Here is a 10,671-nt window from a genome sequence, read left to right on the forward strand (position 1 = left end):
TATCTGCCCTCCCAACTTCCTGCCCCGTAAGCACCAGAGGGCACATGCAGCTGGGATTTTTTTTTTTTTCCTTTTTGAGACAGAGTCTCACTCTGTTGCCCAGGCTGGAGTACAGTAGCATGATCTTGGCTCACTGGAACCTCTGCCTCCCAGGTTCAAGCTATTCTCCCACCTCAGCCTCCTGAGTAGCTGGGATTACAGGTGTGCACCACCACGCCCCACTAATTTTTGTATTTTTAGTAAAGATGTGGTTTCACCATGTTGGCCAGGCTGGTCTTGAACTCCTGACCTCAGGTGATCTGCCCGTCTTAGCCTCCCAAAATGCTGGGATTACAGGCATGAGCCACTGCACCCAGCCCCAGCTGGGATTTTCAAAAGACTGGAAGGAGGGGACATACTGAGGGAGGTGTGGGAGCACCTCCAGGCAGGAGGACCCAAGAGAGAGAGCTGTGATATGGATGCAACCTCAAGGGCTGGGAGCCCAGCAGGCGGGAGCAAGGAAGAAGTAACTCAACCTCTTTCTCCTTCCATCCCCTGATTCCTGGTCCCCGAGAGATGATCCCAGCTGGAAATCATAGTGCAAAGGAACTTGGGTAATGCAGTCCACAGAGTCAGCCCTCCCACCCCAAGCTCACAGAGCAGGCTGGGGAAGTGCAGAGAAAGAATCTTGGAGACACGTGGAGAATCACCAGCCCCAGGCTTCATGGGAATCACATATTATTATTATTATTAAGATGGAGTCTTGCTCTGTCGCCCAGGCTGGAGTGCAGTGGCGATTCTCCTGCCTCAGCCTCCCAAGTAACTGGGATTACAGGTGCGCACAACCACACCTGGCGGATTTTTGTATTTTTAGTTGAGACAGGATTTCACCATGTTGGCCAGGCTAGTCTCAAGCTCCTAGCCTCAAGTGATCCACCTGCCTCAGCCTCCAAAAGTGCTGGGATTACAGGCGTGAGCCACCGTTCCCGGCCGGAATCACATGTTATGTGTTGGTCACTCAGAGACTCTGAGCCTGCCTTCAGAATCCCTGTTTCTCACCAAGGACTGCTGGGAGGAGGCGCCAGGGTGCTGTCTCCCTGGATTCACCAAGGCCCCATTCATCTGTGTGCCCTGCTAGCCCTCCATGTGGTGGAGCATGTGGGCTCTGGAGCTAGGCTGCCTGGGTTCAAATTCTGGTTCTATCACTCTGTGGTTGTGTGACTTTGGGTGAGTTTCTTCACCTCTCTGAGCCTTGGTTTCCTTCTCTGGCAAATGGCAGTTGTAATGAGACTTAACCCCATGGAGAGGTTGTGAGCAGTTCATGAGACCATGAGAGGTATTAGCACAGAGCCCAGGGATGGTAAATGCTCAAGAAATTAGAAAAGGCAGTGTGGGCCGGGTGTGGTGGCTCACGCCTGTAATCCCAGCACTTTTGGAGGCCAAGGCGGGCGGATCACGAGGTCAGGAGATGGAGACCATTCTGGCTAACAAGGTGAAACCCCATCTCTACTGAAAAAAAAAAAAAAAAAAAATGAAAACTTAGCCAGGCATGGTGGCACGCGCCTGTAGTCCCAGCTACTTGGGAGGCTGAGGCAGGAGAATCACTTGAACCTGGGAAGTGGAGGTTGCAGTGAGCCAAGATCACACCATGGCACTACAGCCTGGGCCACAAAGCGAGTCTCCATCTAAAAGGAAAGGAAAGGAAGGGAAGGGAAGGGGAGGGGAGGGCAGGGGAGAGGAGGGGAGGGGAGGGGAAAGGAAGGGAAGGTAAAGGAAAGGAAAGAGGAAAGGAAAGAGGAAAGGAAAGGAAAAAGGAAAGGAAAGGAAGAGAAAAGGCAGTGTGGTCTAGCTGTTTGCAGACTCAAGCCCGGTTCACATCCTGGCTCTGTTTAAATTGTGTAGCTCTGTGTAAAATGCTTAGAATAGTGCCTGGTACATATGAAGTATTCAATAAGCGCGAAGATTATTCTCTGCTCTAAGCCCCCACTTAAAACCAGAGCGTTCACTGCAGTTTCAGACGGGCCCTCAGAGTGCCACCCACCTCTGGCTCGTTTCCCAAGGTATCCTGAAGAATCTCCGCCCAGCCATTACCAGAGACACCATGCTCTATGACTCCGATATCAGCTGGGGCCTCCCAGCCCGAGAGAGACCCCCATCAGTGTTAGGAGCACAGGATGTGGTCAGAGGCCTATTTTCAATTCCTGTTGTGCTTTGCTCTGTAGCCTTAGACAAGTTACCTAGCCTCTCTGAGCTTTACTTTCTTCATCCACAGAATGAAATGATGATCTTAATAATAGTACAGGTTGATCATCTAATCTCTTATCTGTTGTTGTTGTTGTTGTTGTTGTTTTTCTGAGATGTAGGGGGGTCTCACTCTGTTGTCCAGGCTGGAGTGCAGTGGTGCAATCACAGTTCACTGCAGCCTTGACCTCCTGGCCTCAAGTGATCCCTCCACCTCAACCTCCAGTGTAGCTGGGACTACAGGTGCATGCCACCATGCCTAATTTGTTTTGTTTTGTTTTGTTTTGTTTTAGTTTTTGTAGAGATGGGGGTCTTGCTGTGTTGCCCAGGCTGGTTTTGAACTCCTAGCCTCAAGCAATTCTCCCACCTTGGCCTCCCAAAGTACTGGGATCACAGGTGTGAACCACTGCACCCAGCCCACTACAGAAGTATTGATGGGATTATAAGGGCTTCCCGCATCCCTCTATATTGATACTAAATTCTACAATATAAGGTATCATTTTTCTAAAATCCAAAACTCTGAATTCGGAACCACATATACCCCTGAAACCACATCTGGCTGAGGGTTTTTATAAGAGATTGTGGACCTATAGGGCCATACCTCACAGGGTTGGCAGGGTATGATGGGCTAATGATATGAAGGAATGTGGCATAGTGCCTGGAACACAAGATAGCCGTTACTGTTTTTATTTCGGTTAAATTGTTTCATCTTTCACACCAACCACTGGAAAACGGCCTGACATCTGAGAAGCTCGTAGGATAAAACAAAACCATGTTTTGGCCGGACGCGGTGGCTCACGCCTGTAATCCCAGCACTTTGGGAAGCCAAGGTGGGCAGATCACGAGGTCAGGAGATTGAGACCATCCTGGCTAACGCAGTGAAACCCTGTCTCTCCTAAAAAATACCAAAAAAAATTAGCTGGGCGTGGTGGCAGGCACCTGTAGTCCCAGCTACTCGAGAGGCTGAGGTAGGAGAATGGTGTGAACCCGGGAGGCTGAGCTTGTAGTGAGCCAAGATCGTGCCACTGCACTCCAGCCTGGGCGACAGAGCAAGACTTTGTCTCAAAAAAAAAAAAAAAGAAAGCTGTGTCTTGTGCCTGTTTGGCCATTAATATCAATAACAGCCCTTCTCAAAATAATGCAGGGCCAGGCACGGTGGCTCACTCCTGTAATCCCAGCATATTGGGAGGCCAAGGCAGGTGGATCACTTGAGGTCAGTAGTTCGAGACCAGTCTGGTCCACATGGCGAAACCCCATCTCTACTAAAAACAAAAACATCAGCCGGGCATGGTAGTGGGCGCCTGTAGTCCCAGCTACTCAGGAGGCTGAGGCAGGATAATCACTTGAACCCGGGAGGCGGAGGTTGCAGTGAGCCAAGATCACACCACTGCACTCCAGCATGGACAACAGAGAGAGACTGTCTCAAAAATAAATAAATAAATAAAAATAAAAATAAATGTAGTCCTGGAAGACTTCAGGCCATGGAAGCAGTTTTCAGTACTTGTTTTAGCAGCCACATCATTTTTCCAACTTAAATTTTACATGAATTTCCCCCCCATAAATCAAGGGGCAGACTGTGATTTCATTAGCATACATTTATTTTATGAGTTCATATTTGTACAAAAGAGCATCTCAATCACAAAGAACAATGAAGAGTTTTAGCTGAACCCCTTTTTGAAATCAGGGGTTTACAGAAGCCAGATGCAGCCCTCCAACAGCTGGCACATTCAATTTACCTGTGAATTTTTGCTTGGGATTTGCCCTATCAGTGATATATTGACTCAGCTAAGTAGCTTCAAATGGTGACAGTTTTACATGACAACTTGTACTGGAGTCCCAGGATACACTTTGACTGGTCCAGAAAACCTTGAAAGAGAAGTGGTAGGATTTTGATTTCATGGGCCACATTGAACAACCACACACATTGTATATTACAAATATAAATGTTATACCCCTGAAATCCACAACAAGCACAAAATACAGTCTTCGTACTGCAATATGGTAAGAAATGTCACACCATCCCTTATTATACAACGAATATGACTTGATGGGAGAGCAGCATTCAGCAAACATGCTGGAGGCTTTCGTAGCATTTATTCAAGCTGGGACTCTGGGATGCAACAACAAACACAGTGGTACGATATTCTGCGAGTGGGTATACCCAGGCCGGGCATTTACAAGGAATAGAAAGATCAGGCCAGGTACGGTGGCTCATGCCTGTAATCGCAGCACTTTGGGAGGCCAAGGTGGGCAAATCATGAGGTCAGGAGATTGAGACCATCCTGGCTAACATGGTGAAACCCCGTCTCTACTAAAAATACAAAAATTAGCCGAGCATGGTGGCGGGCGCCTGTAGTCCCAGTTACTCAGGAGGCTGAGGCAGGAGAATCACTTGAACCCGGGAAGCGGAGGTTGCAGTGAGCCGAGATCGCGCCACTGCACTCCAGCCTGGGCTACAGAGGGAGACTCCGTCTCAAAAAAAAAAAAAAAAAAAGGAAAAGAAAAAAAAAGAATCATCAGAGAAGCCGGGCACAGTGATTCACAACTGTAATCCCAGCACTTTGGGAAGCCGAGGTGGGTGGATCACTTGAGGTCAGGAGTTCAAGACCAGCCTGGACAACATGGTGAAACTCCATCTCTACTAAAAATACAAAAATTAGCTGGGTGTGGTGGCAAATGTCTGTAATCACAGCCACTCAGGGGGCTGAGGCAGGAGAATCACTTGAACCAGGGAGGCGGAGGTTGCAGTGAGCCGAGACTGTGGCACTGCACTTCAACCTGGGCAACCAAGCAAGATGTTTCCAAAAAAAAAAAAACCAGTCAACAGAGAGCTACACTTCTTGACTATGGATTTGCAAGAAGTTCACATATGTGTGTGGAGATGGCAGGAAAAGGTGTATCCCAACCACTGCACAAGAGAAAAGGATGGTGATCTGAGGCTAGACAGCCAGCTTGGGAAAGGGGCAAAAATCAGTCTTCGAGGTTTTAGGTTATGTCAATCAAGTGAATTCTAAAATTTCCTTCTGTTTCTTGGCACTTTCTGGGAATGCAAGAATCTAATAGGAGTTTCTGCCTGCTTGGGAGGGGGTCTCTTACCTGCACCCTGGGCGCCAGGGTAGGGGTGTAGAGACAGAACATCCATTTTTTGGCTTTGATAAGGGGGCGAAATAGGGGTGGCTTCCCAGAAATAAGAAAGGGGGTTGAGGCCAGCCACAGTGGTTTATGCCTGTAATCTCAGCACTTTGGGAGGCCGAGGCAGGCAAATCACTTGAGTTCGGGAGTTCGAGACCAGCCTGACCAACATGGCAAAACCCCATCTCTAAAAAAATATACAAAAATTAGCCGGGTGTGGTGGCAGGCAACTGTAATTCCAGCTACTCGGGAGGCTGACGAAGGAGAATCGCTCAAAGCTGGGAGGCGGAGGTTGCAGTGAGCCGAGATTACACCAGTGCACTCCAGCCTGGGTGACAGAGCGAGACTGTCTCAAGAAAAAGAGAAAAAGAAAAAGAAAAACAAAAAAAAGAATGTTAAATGCTGGAAGTCGCAGACATGACTAACGTCCACCACAATAAGACATTAGGAGTCTTGGTCGGGCACGGTGGCACATGCCTGTAATCCCAGCACTTTGGGAGGCTGAGGCGGGCGGATCATGAGGTCAGGAGATTGAGACCATCCTGGCAAACATGGTGAAACCCCATCTCTACTAAAAATACAAAATTAGTTGGACGTGGTGGTATGTGCCTGTAATCCCAGCTACTAGGGAGACTGAGGCAGGGGAATCGCTTGAACCAGGGAGTCAGAGGTTGCAGTGAGCTGAGATCGCACCTCTGCACTCCAGCCTGGTGACAGAGCGAGACTGTCTCAATAATAATAATTATTATTATTATAATAAATAAGACATTGGCAGTCTCCGGTATTACAATTTGGTAGGCTGAGTCTTTGTGTATAAGTTACATTTTTGAAAAGAGATTCCGTTAAACCTTTGCAGATCCTTGGACTAACAGAAGTTTGCAAATTGACAGGTCCCTTGTCTCTGAGCAAAAGATCTGCCTACTCACATGTATTTGGATTTTACCTGAATTTTAAAATTCTTCTTCACCTCAGTGTTAACGTTGTTCATTGGTAACTCTTGAAAATGGCCTCTTAATTATTTACCTCCTTTTGGACCATTGCCCAGGAGCCTTGCCTCTTCTGTAGAGAGTGGAGTTCACTCCTCCCCACCAAGCCAGAGCTTCTGGAATTTAACTTGGGGAGACTCCCTCACCCCAGGAGCCAATCGGGGCGGAAGGGTCCCGCTTCTGACCACTTCTGTAAGAGAGACTCAGCGTGTAGAGAAAGGCGACAGCTTTTCAACAGCCACTTACAGATCAGTGAGTTCCTCAGAGGTGGGGAGCAGGCAACTCACTCTCAGCCATGGTTTCTGCTTGACAGGGTGGCCCACTCCGGACCAGTTTGTGCCAGAGGTACATTCAAGGTACATGCTTTTGAAACACAGAAAACGGCTCTAGACTTTGCTATAACAGGATTTCCAGGAGGGCGCAAAGCTAGAGGGGTCTGTGCCGCCCGCCTCCCCCCAGCAAGAGAGGCTGTCCCCAGAATCAGGCCGCGGGTGACAGCCGAAGGAGGATGGCGGTCTTCTCCCGAGCAGGGATCTCCCTGACACGTTCCTCCTGGATCTGCGTGGGTTTTCTTCAACTGCAGTAAGAGATCTGCAAAACCTTGGAATCCGGGACCGTTTCCCCCTCCTCCATTTTCTGCAAAGGGCGCAGGCGCCTTGGGGGCAGCCTGTGGTCTCCTGGCAAACATGATAGCAACGATCGGACGCGCTGCTAGGCTCTGGCTCTGACTGCGCCTGCGCGGCTGCTCCCGCGGGGTCTCCCGGGTGGCGGAAGATGTTTGTGGGTCTTTGAGACCCTTCCTCACTTAGAAATTACTCTCATCTACTCAAATGATACCCATACACATACTCAGGTGTTACCCGCACACTCTCAAATATTACCCTCAACTACTTTCAATTATACGCCGACGCTACCCACACACTCTAATGCTATCCACACTCACTAATGTGTATTCAAGTAACCCAAATGTTACCCGCACCTATTCAAATAGCTACTATGAGAGTTACGGGCAAGGTTTTGGTCTGTTTATTCCCCTTCTGTATTCCCAGTGCCCGGCACACTGTAGGTCCTCAGGAAATTTTGTTGGGTTGCATGGATACACGGATGAATGAGCAATTCACACTTAACCAGATTTTATGATCATTCAGCTGTTATCCACATGTACTCAAATGCTACCTATGCTCACTCCGATGTCTCCAAGTAATTCAAATATTACCCACTTACTCTGAGTGCCATGAAGGCAGGGATTTTTATTGAGTTTACTCCCTTCCGTATCCTCAACTCCTAGAACAGTACCTGGGACCTAGTAGGTAGGCAATAAATATCTGTAGGATGAATAAATGAGCCACGGGTACCCAGATGTTAGCCACACCCACTCAGATGTAACCCACAAGTTAGTTAACTCAGATAAAAATAGCCACCTCTTTCGCACTAGTCAGATGTTACCTGTGCTATCCAAATGATACCCATTCTTACTCAAAAGTTACCTACTCACTAGAGTCATTCTCACCCTCCTTTGCATTACCCACACTCACTCGCACTCCTTAAACCTACTCAGGTGGTATCTACCCTCCCACAGTCATCACCCCCTCAGATACCCCCCATGCCCACCCGATGCCACCACCTCACAGCTTCTTGTCTGAGGCGTGATGTCGCCGGCGGTTTTTCTTGTTCTTCCTTTTGCCCCTCTTGCCATCTCCAGCTTTGCTCTCCTTCTCGGAGGAGTTCAGAGGTGGCACCGCGTCCATCCGGACGGTGGCCCCAGCCTCCGGCTTCTCCCCCAGCCCAGGCACACAGCACTTTCTTGCAGGCAGCTCTCTGGGGCCCGTTGCTGGGGGACACAGTTCCTGCCTCAGGACCCGGGCCATATCCTCCACCGTCCTGCCCTCGCTCTGCAGAAAGAGGTTCAGCTTGGTCAGGAATTCGATGTCCTGCTTCCGGGGCATGTAGACCACTCTCCACACACCGCCCTTGCCCTTGATCTCCCTGGGGACCACGGCGTAATTGATGTCCTCCGTCAGCTGAATGATGGCCGCCTTGGATTTATCCTCTTCCAGATAGGCCTTCCCAGCCACTTCGAACTTGCCTAGAGGTTTGAGGGGCAGCCGAATAATCTCTTCGAATTCCTCGTGGTTGCAGTCCTCTGGGATCCCCAGGATCATCAGGGACTTGTAACTGTCCACTTCCAGGGCCTTGCACCCGTGCTCCAACAGTGCAATGTCCTTCACGCCGAACAGCATCTTGCCCAACTCTTTGAGGCAGCAGTATGCCCGCTGGTGGACACCTGAGCTGCCTCGGGAATCCGCGAAATTATCCAGGATGCCGCGATTCCTTCCCAAAGGCTAGGAGAGAGTGAGGCCTCAGGGGCCGGAAGTCGCTCCCCAGGACCCCTTCGTCCAGCTCAGTGAAGGATGCTCCCAGCCCCTGCCTGCAGGGCTGTGCAACGTCGGGGCTTCTGTGGCTCCCTCTGAGTGGGCTCCAAGATTCCCAGGGACTTACGCCTGCTGGAGAAGCAGAAGGCGGTGTTTGCCACCTGACTCGCGGCTCCCGGGTCCTGGGCAAGTCTGCACCAAGGAGGGTCTCAAGATGATGCTTCCCCTTTCTTGGCGTGGCCTCCGAAGGTGTCGCAGGCCCCAACAGTCTCTCCGGATCTGGGACTGCTGATCTCCCTGGGGCAACTGCCAACGGAGTGTCGTGCAGTTGGGGGACCCTGCAGGCAGGGAGGCTCGTTCCTTACCGCTGGCCCAGAGGTTGCCCTCAGTGCCCTGTGGCCCGACTAGGACGAGGATGTGGCCGCTGCACTTGCTCCCGCAGTGACGTCACCGCCTCCTTCCGCTCTGCGGCCTGGCGGTCTCCATGGCAACCGCTGGAGCATCGCCTCTGCCATTGGCCGACTGGCCGCATTGAAATCAAGAGTCTGAGGGGGTCATTCGGAGGTGAGGGGTCGGCCACCAGGCATCAGAAGCGCCCGCGATTCTCCTTTGAATAATAGCTGATTCCAGAGGCGAGGGGACAGCGAATGTACAAGAGGCACCCGGGCATACTTTGAGGTCAGAAAGTAAGGAAGTGCTTAAAAAAAAAAAAAAAAAAAAAAAGATGAGAACACCTGGAAAGACACAGGAACCAGCCTGCAAGGCTCCCATGGCCAACCCTGGGACAATTTCAGCATCAACGTTAAAAATCAAAGTAGGCCGGGCGCGGTGGCTCAAGCCTGTAATCTCAGCACTTTGGGAGGCCGAGACGGGCGGATCACAAGGTCAGGAGATCGAGACCATCCTGGCTAACACGGTGAAACCCCGTCTCTACTAAAAAAATACAAAAAACTAGCCGGACGTGGCGGCGGGCGCCTGTAGTCCCAGCTACTCGGGAGGCTGAGGCAGGAGAATGGCGTAAACCCGGGAGGCGGAGCTTGCAGTGAGCTGAGATCCGGCTACTGCACTCCAGCCTGGGCGACAGAGCCAGACTCTGCCTCAAAAAAAAAAAAAAAAAAAAAAGAAAGTAACAGATTATAACCCCTTGAATAAAATTAGAATCTATGAGTTGATGTAGATGTAAGTACATGAATGAAAAGTTTGGTGAAGAATGTAAACTATCACATTGTCTCAAAGTACCTGCCCACATTACACTCATCAAAGGGAACAAATGTATCTTTACAGTGGAATGTTCTTGCTTGTAGGACACACACACTATAATATTCAGAGCGATATGACAATTTACACTCAAAATGCTTCAGGGGAGAAAACATTCTTTTATTTTTTTGAGATGAAGTCTCCCTCTGTTGCCCAGGCTGGAGTGCAGTGGCCGGATCACGGCTCATTGCAACCTCCGCCTCCCAGGTTCAAGCGATTATCCTGATGGGATTACAGGCGTGAGCCACCATGCCTAGCCAATACTAGATATTATCAGGCTTTTTCACTTTGGGTATTCTGGTATGTATCTCATCGGAGTAATCTCCTGAGTAAAGTCTTGTGTTTTACATTTGAATATTCCTGATAACCAGTGAAATTGAGAATTTATTTTCAGATATTTATTGGTCATTTGGATATTCTGTTTTGTGAAGAGTCTGCTAAAGTCTTTCACTTGTTTTTCTATTGGATTGTTATCTCTTTCTTATTGAATTGTAGTTGTTTTTTTTTTTGTTTTTTTTTTTTTTTGAGACGGGGTCTCACTCTGTCACCTAGGCTGCAGTGCAGAGGCCCAGCCTCAAACTCCTGGGATCAAGCGATCCTCCCAGCTCAGCCTCTTGAGCAGCTGGAACTACAGGCATATGTCACCACGCCCAGCTAACTTAAAAAAAATTTTTTTTTGTAGAGATGGGGTCTTACCATGTTGC

General features: G+C 49.5%; 1 protein-coding gene across 1 annotated transcript; it reads right to left on the reverse strand.

Moving 5' to 3' along the window:
• Positions 1-3,964: 3,964 nt before the first annotated feature.
• On the reverse strand, positions 3,965-9,153 carry PNMA8C (PNMA family member 8C). The gene is made up of 2 exons (XM_028838594.2): positions 7,963-9,153; positions 3,965-4,086 (listed from the first exon to the last, which is right to left on the reverse strand). The coding sequence occupies exon 1, from the start codon at positions 8,576-8,578 to the stop codon at positions 7,964-7,966; it is 615 nt and encodes a 204-aa protein (XP_028694427.1). The 5' UTR covers positions 8,579-9,153; the 3' UTR covers positions 3,965-4,086; position 7,963.
• Between the last annotated feature and the right edge of the window lie 1,518 nt (positions 9,154-10,671).

This window comes from Macaca mulatta, chromosome 19 (assembly GCF_049350105.2).
Source record: "Macaca mulatta isolate MMU2019108-1 chromosome 19, T2T-MMU8v2.0, whole genome shotgun sequence".
Classification (NCBI taxonomy): Eukaryota; Metazoa; Chordata; class Mammalia; order Primates; family Cercopithecidae; genus Macaca; species Macaca mulatta.

Coding starts and splice junctions, on each gene's coding strand:
- PNMA8C (XM_028838594.2), bottom strand. CDS start 8,578: ATGCTGTTCGGCGTGAAGGACATTGCACTGTTGGAGCACGGGTGCAAG.